The 17,297-nt window shown below is 42.0% G+C and overlaps 1 protein-coding gene across 1 annotated transcript in view; it reads right to left on the minus strand.

The window, feature by feature from the left end:
* Positions 1 to 3,694: 3,694 nt before the first annotated feature.
* Positions 3,695 to 17,297, minus strand: part of srsf11.S (serine/arginine-rich splicing factor 11 S homeolog) — a 28,586-nt gene continuing 14,983 nt past the window's right edge. The window contains 6 exon segments of the mRNA NM_001096477.1: positions 3,695 to 5,384; positions 6,701 to 6,839; positions 8,024 to 8,119; positions 8,439 to 8,528; positions 9,048 to 9,179; positions 9,533 to 9,617. Coding sequence (NP_001089946.1) covers positions 5,193 to 5,384; positions 6,701 to 6,839; positions 8,024 to 8,119; positions 8,439 to 8,528; positions 9,048 to 9,179; positions 9,533 to 9,617 — 734 coding nt within the window. The 3' untranslated portion in view covers positions 3,695 to 5,192.

The following is a 17,297-nucleotide window of genomic DNA, read 5'->3' on the forward strand; positions in this document are numbered from 1 at the left end:
GCCTGACCTCCCTATTTAAGCCCAGACCACACTGAGCATGTGCGTAGTCTTGGTCTTGCAAATATGTTTAACAAAGTTACAAGATGACAGCCCCATGTGGCCAACTTTGAAAACCTAAATCATTTGTTGAATTAGGCTTCTGGTGCAGTAAGTTCATGTTTATTTAGTATACAAAATACAGCATTTCTAGCCTTATTCTATTTTAGACTTTATTTGCCCTTTAACATGTTTTTAAAAGGAAAATAATTGAGATTTTCCTAGCGCATCAGACTTCTTCTATTGGAAATTCCACTCCTGCTTTAAAGGAATAGTTCAGTGTAAACATAAAACTGGGCAAATTGGCTAACTTTTAAAGGATTGCCTCCTCCATAAGTTACTAAACCCCTACAAAAGATACTTTTTAAATATATTTAACTCCCAGCGCTAACTTGCGAGTCACTGGATTGGTGGTGTGGTCTGTTAAAGGATAAAGGAACGGTTTGGTGTAAAAATGAAATTGGGTAAATAGACTGTGCAAAACATAAAATGCTTTCGATATAGCAAGTCAAAAATGTAATGTATAAAGATTGGATGTCTATCATAATAGCCAGAACACTACTTGACCATGTTTGTTACATATCAGTTCTGAGTTGTTCTCTCAAACGTTTTCACTGGAAATAACAAATCTGTTAGGGTAAACTAGCTGTGGACCTGCCACCCCCTACCTATCCATCAAAGAAAAGTTGAAATGCAGGACAACGCCAAGGCAGTAGTCTAAGGGTAAGGTCACACCTGGAGATTCGGGGAGATTTAGTCGCCCATCGACTAATCGCGTCTTAGTTGGGACGACTAATCTCCCCAAACAGCTTCCCCCGTCTTCCGCCTGCTATAATGAGAAATCGCCTGCGGCATGGCACTCGCAACACTTCCGTTTCCGAAGTCGCCCTCGTGAGGTGATTTCTCATTCTAGCAGGCGGAAGACGGGGGAAGCCTTTCAGGTAAATTAGTTGTCCCAAAGAAGACGCGATTAGTTGCCGGGCGACAATTTCCCCGAATCTCAAGGTGTGACCTTACCCTTAGACTGTACATTTTTCAATCGGGGTAAAGTAAATGGCACAGTCTAAGACTTCTGACTTGGAGCTGTCCTGCGTTACAACTTTTCTTTGATCGATTCATTTGGGGTATTGGCACGGGATAACCAACAGAGGAACTTTTATCGGTGACCTACAGTTTACCTATATACTCAATTTGGAACCTGCCCATCCACTACTGTCCTTAGAATCAATAGCAAGCCTGTTTTCCCTTTCAGCTCAACTGCCCCATTCTCTCCCACCACTTGCTGCTCATTTGAGCAAACTATCTGCCTCCAGACTGTCGGCTTCACTCATCGTTGCAAGCTGTCCTTTTAAATTCTGTTACTCAATGTCTTGGTCAAGCCCCCCAGTGAATGGCACTAGCTAGTCCATCTATATACTGTTAAAGGGGTGGTTCACCTTAAAGTTAACTTTAGTATGTTATAGAATGGCAGATTCTAAGCAATTGTACAATTGACCTTCAAATTTTCTTTTATTTATTTTTATTGTATTATTTTCTTTACCTTCTTTCAAATGGGGATCACTGACCCCATCTAAAAGCAAATACTTGTCTTCCTATTCAAGGCCTCCTATATTCATATTCCAGTCTCTTATTCAAATCAATGCATGGTTGCTAGGGTAATTTGGACCCTAACAACCAGATTGCTGAAACGGCAAGCTGGAGAGCTGCTGAATAAAAAAAAAAAAAACTCTGCATTACTAAAAATGCTTTTTCTTTTTCATTTTTGATTTAATTTCCATTGAGGAAGACCACTTTTGGTCAAAACGCGTTGGGCTAATGATATTTTATTTTTTAATAAGTTTTCTGTAATAAATACTTTTAATTTTTAATCAGTGTGCAATCCTTCACTTGATTCTTTATTTGTGTTACTCTGGAGACCCTCATGGGGAGCCTCCTTTGGATTTACACTTCAAGCCTCTTTACTGGGTTTGCCCCTTCTAATTCTATATTTCTTTATACTAAAAGTTAACTAAAGTGAAGTACTCGTTTAAACCAGTTACTTACTCTACTAACTCATTTTCGGGTTGTGATACTTCAATCACAAGCAAAAGTCATTTACAACTTGCACTGTAGCTCTGATTAGGTTTAAAAAAAAAAGTGTCTGAGAATTTAGCGGATTAATCGCTATTTTGTATAATCACCATTTTGGGATGCGTTAAATTGGACCGACTCAGAGGTTGAAGTGTTTAACAAGCCCTTTGAAGAAGAAAGGCAGCAAATGTTGTGCATGCTGGTTATAGTGCATTTCTCGTTGAATATCTGAGTAAAATGGGTCGTTCCAGACATTGTTTAGAAGAACAGCGTACTTTGATTAATAAGTTGATTGGAGAGGGGAAAACATATAACGTGCAGACAATGATAGGCTGTTCAGTTGAAATGATCTTGAATGCTGTAAAATGACAATAAAACCTGAAAGATGTGGGAGAAAATGGAAAACTGCCATTCAAATGGATAGAAGAGTAGCCAAAATGGCAAAGACTCCAATGATCAGCTCCAGGAAGATCAAAGAAGATCTAATGTTCCCTGTAAGCGGTGTGCTTGTCTGCGCGGACAAATTGTGTGGCCAGGGCACAAATCATGGAATGCACAAAGAATTTTGTGTGTAATAAAACTGTACGTACAGAATATATGTCATCGGTATAGTTTTTTTTTTTTTTAGGCAACTGTCATTGGAAAAGTGCTGGCGTAAGTGCCTATTCAGGAATGTGTACGGTGAGCTGTTTCAGGAACTTTAACTCTCCGTTATGAGTTACCGTAAATAAAAACATTGCACTTAAAGCAGCGGTAATAATAGTCAAATCGTATATAAATCGGGTATATCTCCTGGGCTCCCTGCAGCTGCAGGGTCTGCTTCCTCCTCGTTACGCCACTGATTTGTGGTTTTTGAGTTATTTAGCATCTCTATACTGCACTTTTAGCAATGTGGTTGCTAGGGTTCAAATGACCCTAGCAACCATGCATTGATTTGAATAAGAGACTGGAATATGAATAGGAGAGAATAAGTAATAGATAATTAACAAATAAAAGCAATAACCATAAATGTGTAGCCTTACAGAGCATTTGTTATTAGATGGTCAATGACCCCCATTTGAAAGCTGGAACGAGAAGGCGGCGGCAAATAATTAAAAAACTATAAATAAAAAATGAAGACGGATGCTTAGAATTGGCAATTCTATAACATACTAAACGTTAACTTAAAGGTGAACCAGCCCTTTAATTGTCACTTTTGGGACTAGTGCTTTTATCAATGTGCTGGGGAGCATCTTCATGAAATGTTGCAGACGTGTGCAGTTTGCTGTTCCTAAACTAAAACTTTGAATCCAATAGTTAGGAAAGAAAGCAATGGGGGGCTACGGACACATCTATTGTAATCCCTCCTCTGTTCATGCTGTTTTGGGGTAGGAAGTTACTAGAGGGAATCGGTGGCACTCACTACTCAAAGATAAAATACAGAGCAGGAAAATGATGAGCGAGTTACACGTCTCCATCGTTTTCATATTTTCAAGATATAAGCACTGTTTAAAGGGGAACTAAGAGAATAGCTAAATATCCTACCTGAAAAGACATGGCAATGACATGCACTTCATTTGTTATCTATAAAAAAACAGTTTTCACAATATATTTTTAAAAATTTTATTATCAAAGTTTTTTTTGTAAAACAAAATTTCAGGAACTGTACATGAACATGGCACGGGCTGCAACCTACAATTGCATTAGGGAAACTGAAGCGTTCAAGATTCTGAGACAAAAAAAACAACAGCATACAGACACTATCAGATAGCTGCCACACTGATAGCGGACAAATCAAAACTGCTACCATAGCATATAAGCATCAAATTAAAAATGCATGGCCTGTTTAAAGGGATACTGTCATGGGAAAACGTTTTTTTTTTTTTTAAAACACATCAGTCAATAGTGCTACTCCAGCAGAATTCTGCACTGAAATCCAATTCTCAAAAGAGCAAACAGATTTTTTTTATATTCAATTTTGAAATCTGACATGGGGCTAGACATTTTGTCAGTTTCCCAGCTGCCCCCAGTCATGTGACTTGGGCCTGAACTTTAGGATGGAGCTACTTTCTGTTATTTCTCATACTTAATGTAACTGAATGTGTCTCAGTGGGACTTGGCTTTTACTATTGAGTGCTGTTCGTAGATCTACCAGGCAGCTGTTATCTTGTGTTAGGGAGCTGCTATCTCATTACCTTCCCATTGTTCTTTTGTTGGGGGGGAAGGGGGTTGATATCACTCCAACTTGCAGTACAGCAGTAAAGAGTTACTGAAGTTTATCAGAGCCTTGGGGGCAGATGGCAGCTGGGAAACGGACAATATGTCTAACCCCATGTCAGATTTCGAAATTAAATATATAACAAAATCTTTTTGGACTTCAGTGCAGAATTCTGGAGCAGCACTATTAACTGATGCGTTTTGAAAAAAACATGTTTTCCAATGACCGTATCCCTTTAAGTTACAGATGGGGGGGGGGGAGGCAGAACAGAGTGTAAAAACATTCTATGTTACCAAAACCGTGGGAATTTCTAATATTGAATATGGCATTTTTATCACTGGACATCCAAAAAAAAATGCTTGATCACAGCCTTCAGAAAAGGGTTAGTACATTTTAATTGAAGCCTCTTTAAGCAAAACAAAAGTCACAAAATATTCAGTTGTGAGGGCTAATAATCTACTTCCACCAGAAGGATGTGAATGTGCATCTTCCAATTCATTTGTTTTACATCTATGATGTTAATGCCACACTGACATGGACTCCGTTCATTTTCTATATAGAACATTTATTCAATGAATCAGATTGTACATATCTATACGCACCAGATATAACCCATGCGAGGTGTAGACGCATGCAGCATGTTTGAAACGTCACATCACACCAGAACGAACTGTTTGCCAACAACAATCCAGTTTGACCATACAGGGACTTGTTATCCACTTCAACAAACTTATCAGCCAGGACGTTAATGTGTCAGGTTGGGTACATACACTTAGAGCTCAGTTTTATATACGACAAAATGATGAGAAATATTTTAAATAGAAAATCAAAAGATATACATAGGAATATCACCACCTCACATTTTCACTAACATTTACAGTTAAGATGATCAGTCATCACTCATATCCATATCCTCCTCATGATGGTCATCCCCGTTAATTTTTGAGTCTTTTCCTGAATCTGCGATTGGCCTTTCAGGTTCTTCTGCTGGTGGGCTTGCTTCTGGGATCATGTATTCTTCCCGTTTTTCTTTCTCGCTGTCATATCCTTGTTCCTCTTCATCGTAGTCGCGTTTTACCTGCTGTGCAGACAGAAAACAAAAAAAAGAGGTAAACCGTCTGATTTACAGCCTGATCTACTTAAAGGGCACCATTCATAACTAAAATCATTTACTAAGTAAAGGCACTATGTGAAAGTTCAAAAAATCTGATTTTTAAAACAGTTAGGGCAAGGCCAGACGTGGCGTTTTTAAAATAGCCCAGTCTGGCATAAATATGCATAAACTACACTACCACTGAAACTAATGGAAAACGCACTATGGTAATTCTCACAGGGCGCTTGCAAGCTGAAATCCGCCACGGGACGCCAGTATTGGTGTTTTTTAGCAGAAGCCAATAAGAAACTACCAAATCAATAGACTCTATGGGATCTGCAAGTTTGAAACCACACTTTACGTAAATACGCAGCGTATTTTAAATATGGCGTCCAAATTATCGCGAGATAAATGATGCATATACATTTTTACTGCTGGTGACGTAATTACATTGTGTATTGACGATCATTCCTGCTCCATTTTGCATGTAAATAGTTTTTCTATTTCTAAATAGCTTTTCTGTTTCCAGCCAGTCGAATTATGGGGAACGAGAACAATGAAAAGTGCATGTTGGGAAAAGAAACCTACGCGCTGAAAAACGCATGTTGACAGTCGCGTGTGGTATCAGTGGCGTATTTACGCCCGAATCAGCTTTTTTAAAAACGCAACCTAAAAACACCATGTCTGGCCTTGCCCTTAGAATTGTTTGTTTAATGATCAGCTCACTATACCTTCTGCAAAATCTCCCCTATCTCCACTGCAGTTCTAGCTGAGGCAGGCTTCTTGGATTTCACTGGCTCCTCCTACCTATAGCTTCCCAGCCAACTGCAGCTCTGAAATCTCGCACATGCTCAGTTGAAATTCCTTGGTTGCCTAGCAACCCTTCTATTTCCAAACCAGCCAGACTTCTGTGTTAGCTGCTGTTCAGTGGTGCTGTCACCTGCTGGAAGTTAGTGTGTGCATAATGAAATCACCAACAGGGGACAAAAAAAAAGGGAAATCTCGTGATACTTCCAGTGGAGGAATTTACTAAAGCTGGGTATTCTGGGTAGAATACTCAGGGCAGTGCTACAATCTGAGCATGCTTGTGAGCTCATTTGCATGTTATAGTCACAGTATGGACTCAGTGAAAGAACTCATTGGACAAAGTAAGGGATTTTTTATAAACTGCTTATTTTTTTCAAAAAACTATATGTAGTTTTAAAAAACGTGTTTAGGTTGTACTGGTCAGATTGTTAATAGGGTATGCGTTTAATTTTTGCTGTGATAGGTGCCCTTTAAACATTTCTAATTTTAAAACCTACTTTCATATCTTTCTCGCTTTCAGATCTCCTCTCACGCTCCTTCTCTTTATCTTTACTCTTCTTTTTCTTACTAGTTGATCTCTCTCTTTCATCACGATTCCTCTCCCGATCCTTGTCTTTCTTCTTTTCTTTTTTATGCCTGGAATTAAAAATACACGTTTCGATAAAAAGGTTTGAAAAAAATCTGGAGTCCATGGTGGAAAGCAGGGCTGGGGGGCAAGGTTCTCTAACCTAGAACATCTACAATACATATGCCAAGAACCCAAAGGTTTTATACTGACTCTGGTGCAGATAACGCTAGGTGAACAGATGCTTATTCAGAGATCAAGAGGACAGGCACACCAACTAAATTAGTAAATGTCGATTAAATGTTTATTGTTTAAATACTCTAACATAACTCCATGTGTTTTTGTTTTATGTTTCATGTGCTATAAAACAATAAAAAAAAAATACACATTGTCCATAAGGGCCGAGATTAACCCAAGATTGCCAAAGCAAACCTCCACCCCAACCCTATCGAGGTTTTCATTCATATTTCAGTCTAATTCTGTTGCTGCTTGTTTGCTAGTCAATGACCCCAGAAACAATGGAGCAAAAAACAACAAAAGAAGATTGCTAGTGCTGTTTTTCATAAAGAGAGTGCTCAAACAATTAGTCACTTATATTTGCTATCAGATTTTGGATGAACACAACAGCAGTTGTTAGCTTTCAGTTCTTACATGGAAGAAGGTAGCTAGCACACTCTTTTGGGACAGCCGAAGATGAAGACTAGCAAAGCTTTTGTACTCTGACTACGGATAAATATAATGCTATTCCATGATGAGCCACTGCTTTATACATAGCACATACACTAGCTTGTGTTAGAAATAAAACTTGCATGGTTCTAGTCATGAGGCATACAGACTAACAAATCTAAGCATTTATTTGTGACCAGTGGTCTATCATGTGGAACATGGAATACAGGTATGGGACGGGTTATGCAGAATGCTTTGGACCTGGGGTTTTCTGGCTAACAGTTTACTATAAATTTATGTAAACATTAAAATAATCCAATAAGGATTATTTATATCTTTGCTTGGATCAAGTACAAGGTACTGCTTTATTATTATAGAGAAGAAGGAATACATTTTAAAAAATGTGGATTATTTGATTATAATGGAGTCTATGGGAGATGGCCTTTCCAGTGGTTCAGAGCTTTCTGGATAATAGGTTTCCGGATGCCATACCTGTACTATGAAAGTACACGAAAGATCTTGTATGTCTGCCATGAGGAATTTCATAAATATTAATGTATATAAATTCCAATAATCTTAATATGAATACCTTCGAGGAGATGGTGATCGAGAAGGCTTCCTCTTTGGCGATCTTAGTTTTTTGGGAGACCGCGATCCACTGCGGCTCTTCCTACGCCTCTTATCTCTTTGAAGTAGAAAGCAATACTTTGTTATTTTCTAAACTAGAAAATATATAAGACTAAAGAAAAACAATTCTAGATATCCTTGTACCAACCAAACATAATGGAACCAATGGTAGTTTTTAAACATTTCAACCAGTCCTGACTCCAGTAGTAAGAGACAAGCTTATGTTTCTGCATAGAATGGTTGGTTCATGATAGATCAGCAACAAATATTAGGAGTTGCAAGATTATAAAGCAATCTTGTTCGTGGCAATAATGATTAGTAAATTAAATGAAAATACTTTTACAATAGCTAAATGTTTAATGCAAATCAGTCTGTACCTGCTTGTGCTTCTAGATCGCCTGGATGTGCTGTAGCTTTTAGGTGGGGTTTTAGAACGCTTTTTTTCTTTATCTTCTCTTTTTTTCTCTCTGAAAACAAGTAACAGAGTTACTATGGGGAAACTAGTATGTTAGAAACATAGAAAAATATAAAATGAACTTAAGTTAAACAGAAAGAGAACCTGTTTTAAGTAGGGATGCACAGAATCCCAGGTTCAGTTAAGGACTTGAATGAATCAGAGCCTTTCTCAGCATGATTCAGTCTAGTCCAAGCGCCTGGTCAAATCAATTCTGAATCCTTGATTGAAAGTTGCATGACTTATAGTCACACAAATATTTTTCATGCTTGCTATGTGTCCAGTCCTTTTACTATGCAAAGTGGTGTTTAGATTAGTTTTGCTGAATCTGTCTGTGAAGGATCTCCTTCATCCAGGTCATGATAATAGATAATATTACTTATTATAGTTGTAAATTCATATCAACTGGACTGTATTTTTTTCCCTTGAAGAGGTTTCTCTACTCATCCAGAAAAATGTGGGATTCAAACAAATCCCAAAATAGTCTCCATTTGAGAAGGTAAAAAAAAAAAAAAAAAAAATCCTCAAAGACCTGGGTTTAGATGTGCTTCTAGAACGCCGGCTCCTCTCTCTTGAACGAGACCTTCTCCTCCTGGGGCTCTTGGACCGTCGTCTACTTCGAGACTTTGAGTGTGACCTCCTCCTTGATCTACTTCTGGAACGTCTATCCGTATTTAAAAATAAAATTAATTCAATGGAATGTAAGATATTATGCAAGTCTAAAATTATATCCACATTAATCTGTTATACAGCATGTCTAGAGAAAGATTACATTCATACAACACACACACACACACACTTTTCTATCACAAGAAATCTGTGTTGTTGGTCTTATTTAGTATACCATGGAATTTTTATTGTGCACCCGAGGCTAATATAGAAGCGGAGTGCTGCACTAATCAATATTACAGTATCTCTATCGATCTATAGAATATATATTTATTATACATTTAAGGGAATTGCCTAAAGAAGTAAAACAGAATGTATTTTAAACTATAGTTAGTTTGAATATCACACCTGTGTCTGGAAGATGATGGTGTTCTCCTACGTCTAGAGTGGGATCGTGATCTTGAATGCTTCTTGCTTTTCTCATCCTTTTTATCTGGAACAAAAAAAAAAAAAAAAAACACTTGATGTAGTATGTAATAAAGTTCCTAATAATAGCTTTTATTTCCATACATGCAAATGCATTGGGAACACTACACATTCTATTCCAAATCAAAACATGAAGAAACATCAAATCTGTGTTATTCCTTAATAAAAACTGAAGAAAAGGGAATATTAGGCTGTCCAAAAATATCAATGGCTACATTCTTCTTTACAAACTCAAACATTCACTGTGTAAACTGAAAAATATTTCAAGATTTTGCTTTGAATCACGGAACTAATATTTAGTTGTCTGCTGCACATCTGTGTTGCATGGAGTCGACCAACTTCTTACACCTGTTACAGTCCACAATTCTTCTGCATTTCTTGGTTTTGCATCACTAACAACATTTTTCGTATCATCCCACAAGTGTTCTATTGGATTACGGTCCAACGTCAATATTGTTGGTCTGGAACCAAGATGTTGCTTGTTTACTGGTGTGTTCAGGGTCGTTGTCTTGTTGAAACACCCATTTAAAGGGCATTTCCTCTTTGGCATAAGGCAACATCAAGTATTTTGATGAATTGAAACTGATCCATGATCCCCGATATGTGATAAATAGGCCCAACACCATAGTATGAGAAACATTCCCATATCATGATGCTTGTGCCACCGTGCTTTACTGTCTTCACACTGTACTGTGGCTTGAATTCAGTGTATGGGGGGTCACCTGTCTTTGGCCCCTAGACCCAAAAAGAACAATCTCGCATTCATCAGTCCACAAAATGTTGCGCCATTTCTCTTTAGGCCAGTCAACATGTTCTTTGGCAAATTGTAATCTCTTCGGCACAAGTCTTTTTTTCAACAATGGTACTTTGCGGGGGCTTCTTACCGATAGCTCGACTTCACATAGGCGTCTTCTAATTGTAACAATACTCACTGGTAACTTTACACCTTCTTTGATCTTCTTGGAGCTGATCATTGGCTGAGTCTTTACCATTCGAATGGATAGAAGAATAGCTAAAATTACATTTCCATTTTCTTTCACACTGCTATTTGGAACACACTATCATTTTGAACACCCCTCAATCAATGATTCAGTTACACAGACAACAGCATGCAGGTCATGACTGTTGCTTTTCCATTACTCTACTACACCTACTAATAAATGATTTGCTGTGAATAAATAAAGTTTTTAACGAAAAGTAGTAGTGTACACACATACACACATTTATTATGTACTACTACTTTGGAAAGCACTACTCCAGAAGACCCTTCAGAATTCAGACTAGTGTGCTAAAAAAAACCCCAAAAAGAACAAAAATGGCGCTAAACCCTATGTGAATCAAACTCCTTTATGGAAATGATGTAGTCCATTTAAAACTCAAAATCTACCAGATAAAGCTCCATTTTAAAGTTGGCTATTTAGTGTTCAGGTGATGGCAGAAGGGGAGGTTGTTGCCCACAGTTAAAACTGTACTAATATGGCCAACAAATCAACCAAAAACGTCAAGTAGGAAAATATATGCAGCTCTTTTTCCAAATTTAATCTACAGCTGCCTCACGAAGGAACTTCAGGTAACTTAGAAAAATAAAGTGATGCGTATGTGTTGCCACTGGCGTATCTTTAATCGACAAAAGGAAAGCATTTTCAGGAAACTTATTGCCCATGGTAGCAAAGTTTTACCCGCGGCCGACAAATCTCCCAGTGCCATCATCCTTATAGGAATGATGTTGAGCTGGTATTTAGAATGTTGAAAAAATGTTACTAGCCTTTAGTGGGGTCTACCAAGAGTCACCAGAAATGCTTTAACAAACCTTAAAGGGATCCTGTCATCGGAAAACATGTTTTTTTTAAACGCATCAGTTAATAGTGCTACTCCAGTAGAATTCTGCACTGAAATCCATTTCTCAAAAGAGCAAACAGATTTCTTTATATTCAATTTTGAAATCTGACATGGGGCTAGACATTTTGTCAATTTACCAGCTGCCCCAGGTTCATGTGACTTCTGTAATCTTCTTCTGGCGCTTCAGCAATTTACGCGACATTCGGTGCACGCGCAGTTTTTCGGGACCAGCAGACTGCTCCAACTGCGCATGCGCTGATACTCCACTTACTTCACGAAGTTTACCGAAGAGAAGATGGCGCCCGTGAACTCAGCTGGACGGACTCTGCACCGAGGGGTACGTAAAAGGTTAGGGGTAGCAGCTGGGCTAGGAGGGAGGGGGGTCTAAGTAGGGTAGGGGGCTAGGATATTTTTTAATAAGGGGTTGAATTCTTCTTTAACAAATTTTGTTTTGCATGTCAAACCAATACTTCAGTGTTGAGCAGCATGTTCTTACTTCCACAATGTATTCTAAAATTATGTATATCGCTTATGACAAGGCGCAATTACTACCCCTACAGCCGTTTATGGTTGTACTTTGCAAGTCGCTAATATCCTCATCTAGCATTGAAAGCAAAAATATTCAGATACTTGGATTAACACCTTTATATGCATATTGGAATTTAATCCCAAAGGCACAAGTTTCTAGATAAAACAGGATTTTTGTACTCACCGTTAAATCTGTTTCTCTGTAGTCGAAAGGGGGACACAGGGACCGATGGGGTTAAGCTCCATCCTCCAGGAGGCAGGACACTTGAAGTAATTAAAGTGGGCGTGCCAGGTTAGGCTTAACCCCACACACTGTACTCAGACTTCAGTTTGTTCCAAAGCTGCTACTAGAATTACTAAACTTATAAGGCAGAACTAGTAAACCAAGGAACCTATTCAGAAAACCAAATATGGTCTGTAGCTCGTCACTGGGCGGGAAGCCCTGTGTCCCCCTTTCGACTACAGAGAAACAGATTTAACGGTGAGTACAAAAATCCTGTTTTCTCTGTCGTCTTTAGGGGGACACAGGGACCGATGGGGACTTATCAAAGCAGTCCCGAACAGCAGGGTGGGTACGAGCATAGACCGAAACTGCAGAATTACTTAATAACTGCTTGCAACACCTTACGCCCGAGAGAAGCCTCGGCCGAGGAAAAGGTGTCAACTTTGTAAAACTTGGTAAATGTGTTAACGGATGACCAGGTAGCCGCCTTGCAGATCTGCTCCAAGGAAGCAGAGTTACGCCAAGCCCAAGAGGCACCTACCGATCTAGTGGAATGAGCCCGGATACCTTCAGGCGGTGCTCTTCCCTTTGTAGTATATGCTTGCTTGATAGTTTCTCTAATCCAACGAGCAAGAGAAGTCTTAGAAGCCGCCTGTCCTCTTCGAGGTCCAGAAGGAATCACAAACAAAGACCTTGAAGTTCTGAAGGCTTTTGACCGTTCAACGTACCAGCGAAGAGCTCTGACTACGTCAAGGCTGTGGATCCTGCGTTCCTTATCGTTCTTAGGTTCCGGACAGAGGGAAGGAACGATAATCTCCTGATTCAGATGGAACTCCGAAACAACTTTCGGCAGGAAATGTGGAAGTGTGCGTAGAACAGCCTTGTCTTTGTGAAAGATGAGATATGGAGAGTCGCAAGACAGAGCGCTAAGTTCAGATACTCGTCTAGTAGAGGATATTGCCATCAGAAAGACCACTTTCCACGTCATCCATGCATCGGAAATTGAACCCAGGGGTTCAAAGGGAGGATCAAGTAAGGCTTCCAGCACCAGATTGAGATCCCATCCAGCTGTAGGCGGTCGGAATGGGGGTGCCACGTGAGCGACTCCCTGTAGAAAGGTGCGAATCGTCTCCTCAGTAGCTAGGCGCTTTTGAAATAGGATAGAAAGGGCAGAAACTTGCACCTTGAGGGAGCTGAGTTTAAGCCCTAATTGGAGGCCCCGCTGAAGAAAGGACAAGATTCGAGGGATACAGGGCTCCATGAACGAAAATTCTGACTCATTGCACCACTCGAGGTAGGAGTGCCAAACTCTATGGTACGACTTGGAAGACGATGGTTTTCGAGCTTTGAGCATAGTAGCAATAACCTCTTCCGTCAATCCCTGATTTCGCCAGATGGATGCTTCAACAGCCAGCCCGTCAAAGCAAACAGACCGGGATTGTGATGAGCTATGGGCCCTTGCTGCAGAAGGTCTGGCCTGCCGTCCAGCCGGACCGGTGGAGCCACGGACAGTTCTTGAAGATCGGAGAACCAGGTTCTTCGCGGCCAGAAGGGAGCTACTACGATTACTGTGGCTCTGGACTGCTTGAGCTTCTTGAGCACCCGAGGGAGCATTGGAAGTGGAGGGAAGACATAAGCCAGCTTGAACTGCCAGTGTTGTGTCATGGCATCTACCCCTGCCGCTAGAGGGTCTCGGTATCGTGCAAAGAAGGTTGAGACTTTTCGATTTCGCCTCGACGCCATGAGATCTATGCTTGGTCTTCCCCAGATTGACACTAGTTGATCGAAAGCCTCCGGGTGAAGCTCCCACTCCCCGGGATCGAGTTGATTTCGACTGAGGAAGTCCGCCTTTGTATTGGCCACGCCTGGTATGTGAATGGCTGATAGTCTGACAGAGTTCTGCTCTGCCCACTGCAGAATCTCTCTGGCTTCTGCCAGAGCTTTTTGGCTCCGAGTCCCTCCCTGTCTGTTGATGTAGGCCACCGTGGTGACGTTGTCGCTTTGGATGCGAACTGACTGTAGCCGAAGGAGGTGACTCCACTGACTGAGTGCCAACTTCACTGCCCTGAGTTCCAGAATGTTGATAGGAAGTCTGGACTCCGCGGGAGACCAGCGGCCCTGCGCAGAGTGGTTCTCCCAAGTTGCTCCCCAGCCCTGAAGGCTGGCATCCGTGGCCATCACCCTCCAATCTGGCGTCGCCCAAGATTGTCCTACTGCTAGGTTCTCGGGGGACAGCCACCACCGTAGAGCTTCTTTCGTCGCCGGAGATAACCGGACAGGTTGGTTCAACGATCCCCCCTTCCAGGTGGCAAGAATGCTGGACTGAAGAGGACGAAGATGTATCTGTGCGAAGGGGACAGCCTCGATGGCTGATACCATCGATCCGAGGACTTGCATTGCTCTGTGTACTGTGGATACCGGGCTGTCTATCAGAGACTGTACCTGACCCCTGATTCTGTTCTGTTTGACCAGAGGTAGACTCACGGTCTGCGTGAGGGTGTTGAATTCCAGCCCGAGAAAGGTCATGTGATGGCTCGGAGTCATATTGGATTTGGACCAATTGATGGTCCAGCCGAAGCTCTGGAGAAGTGAAATCGCCCTTTGGAGATCCACCCTGGCCTTCTCTACTGACCGGGCTTTGATAAGTAGGTCGTCGAGATAAGGTGTCACCGAAATCCCTTGCAGTCTCAGGGTGGCTGCCGACACTGCCATTAGTTTGGTGAAGACCCGCGGGGCCGAGGACAGGCCAAACGGTAGTGCCACAAATTGGTAATGTCTGTTTTGAAATGCAAAGCGGAGGTAGCGATGATGAGGAGGCCAAATGGGAACATGGAGGTAGGCATCCCTTATGTCCAGGGACATCATTAGTTGACCCTGTTCCATGCCCCGAATTACTGATCTCAAAGTCTCCATTTTGAAGCGCACAGAACGGATGTACTTGTTCAGTCGCTTGAGGTCGAGAACAGGTCTGACCGTGCCGTCCTTCTTTGGGACTGTAAAAAGGTTGGAGTAGAACCCGGAGAATCTCTCCGGCTGAGGTACTGGTGTGATAACCCCCGATCTCTCCATCTTGTCTATGCACTCCAGAAAAGGTCTTTGTTTTAAGGGATTGGAAGGTACCCTGGACATAATGAATCTCCTGGGAGGCTGTGCCGCCAGGTCGAGATGGTAGCCCCCAGAGACGATCTCCTTGACCCAGGCATCTGAAGAGTGACGGATCCATTCCTCCCGGAATCGTAGTAATTTTCCGCCGATCTGTTCCAACGATTCCGGAGGGATTGCCCCGTCATGCCGACGTGGGCTTATCAGCTGATGGTTTGTTGTGAGGTCGATTACTCTTCCACGGGGGGCGGTTCTTGTCGTTGGTTTTGGAACGAAAGTGGGATCTTTGTGGCGGACTACCCCGCCGCGCGAACCGGCCACTCTGGCCACGAAAAAATTTTCCCCGTCTGTTGGCTGATGATGCTCTACTTCTGGCTTGTGGAAGGAAGGTGCTCTTACCACCTGTCGCTTGTGAGATAATCTTCTCGAGTTCCTCGCCAAATAATCGTTGGCCCTTGTACGGAAGAGAAGTTAAGGACTTCTTGGAACTAATGTCCGCTGACCAATTCTTCAGCCAAAGCGTTCTGCGTGCTGCTATTGACAGAGCCGAAGTACGTGAAGTAAGCTGTGAGGCATCCAAGGAAGTATCACAAAGATAGCTTGATGCTTCCGCAATTGCTTGTGCAGAGGACAGAAGATCAGTTCGGGGAACACCACCCTGAATGTCCTTGACGAGTGACTCGGACCAAGCCTGAATGGCTCTTGAGACCCATGCTAAAGCCAAACAGGGCCGCAGTGTAGATCCTGCTGAGGAATATATTTCCCTTAAAAAACCTTCTAGTCTTTTGTCAGATGGATCCTTGAATGCCGCTGCGTCAGTGACTGGCAGCGTGGTAGATTTAGAAAGTCTTGACACTGGTGCGTCGACCACCGGGGGGTTAGACCACTTATCAATGAGCTCTTTAGAGAAGGGATAGGACTTTGTGAATTTCTTAGTAGCTTGAAACTTCCTTTCAGGAGCGTCCCACTCCTCTTGAATGATCCCTAGTAACTGATCATGTTCAGGAAAACAGACTGTAGATTTATGCTGTCGTTTGAAAAGAGATTTTGTCTCCCCTGTTTTAGACTTCGGTGAAATGTTAAGTACATCGAGTACCCCTTTAATAATGCCCTCAACATCATGAAGGCTATCCTTTTCCCTTGCTTCATCTTGTTCTTCTTGCTCATCATCAGAAGAAGCAATAGATGCCGGTATTTCTCCCTCTGACTGGGAAGAACCCTGTTCAATAGAGGAATCCTCAGAAAAATTGTGAGTAACAGAATCCGCTTTTTCGTCATCAGGACGTTTGCGTTTACCACCGGATTTGTGGTGAAATTTAGCTAGCGCCTTTCCTAGATTATCAGCAATGGCTGGCAATCCCTGAAGAGAAGCCAGTGACTGTGACAACTGTACTGCCCATAATGGAGGGAGTGTGTCTGTTGCTGGCCCATGAGATAATTCCTGAGAAGTGCCTTGCACTGTATCTTCAGCTTGTGTTTCTGGTAGAGCCCCAGAGACCATAGCTGCCCCCTGCCCCATGGTGCAAGTTCTGCAAAGCGACTCACCCTGTGCCCCTGAAATTTTTGTTGACACTTAGCACACACAAAAAAATTCACCTGTGCTGTGGGGACTCGTCCCCCCGCCCTGCTGAATAGCCCCCCTGGCCTACCTTCTGCCATCCTATGTAGAGGGTGTGGGGTAGCCAACCTGTGCCGTCACCAGACAAGAGCTGTGCTGTGTAGCGCTGCTGAGCCGCGGGAAAAGACCCAAAATGGCCGCTGGAACGCACATGCGTTCCACTCGGCGCGCGCGTGTAACAGCCCGCCGAGGAAAACCCAAAATGGCCGCTGGAACGCATCATGCGTTCCACTCGGCGCGTGCTGTAATACAGCCCGCCGAAGAAGCAGACAGCCGCCATTTGAGCAGCGCTGGAACGCTAGACGTTCCCTCGCTGGGTTCCTCCTATCTTCCTCCACCCACACTACTAAGGGAGAGTAAGGTAGGCTAGTCAGTGA

The sequence above is a fragment of the Xenopus laevis genome, chromosome 4S (genome assembly GCF_017654675.1).
Source record: "Xenopus laevis strain J_2021 chromosome 4S, Xenopus_laevis_v10.1, whole genome shotgun sequence".
NCBI lineage: Eukaryota > Metazoa > Chordata > Amphibia > Anura > Pipidae > Xenopus > Xenopus laevis.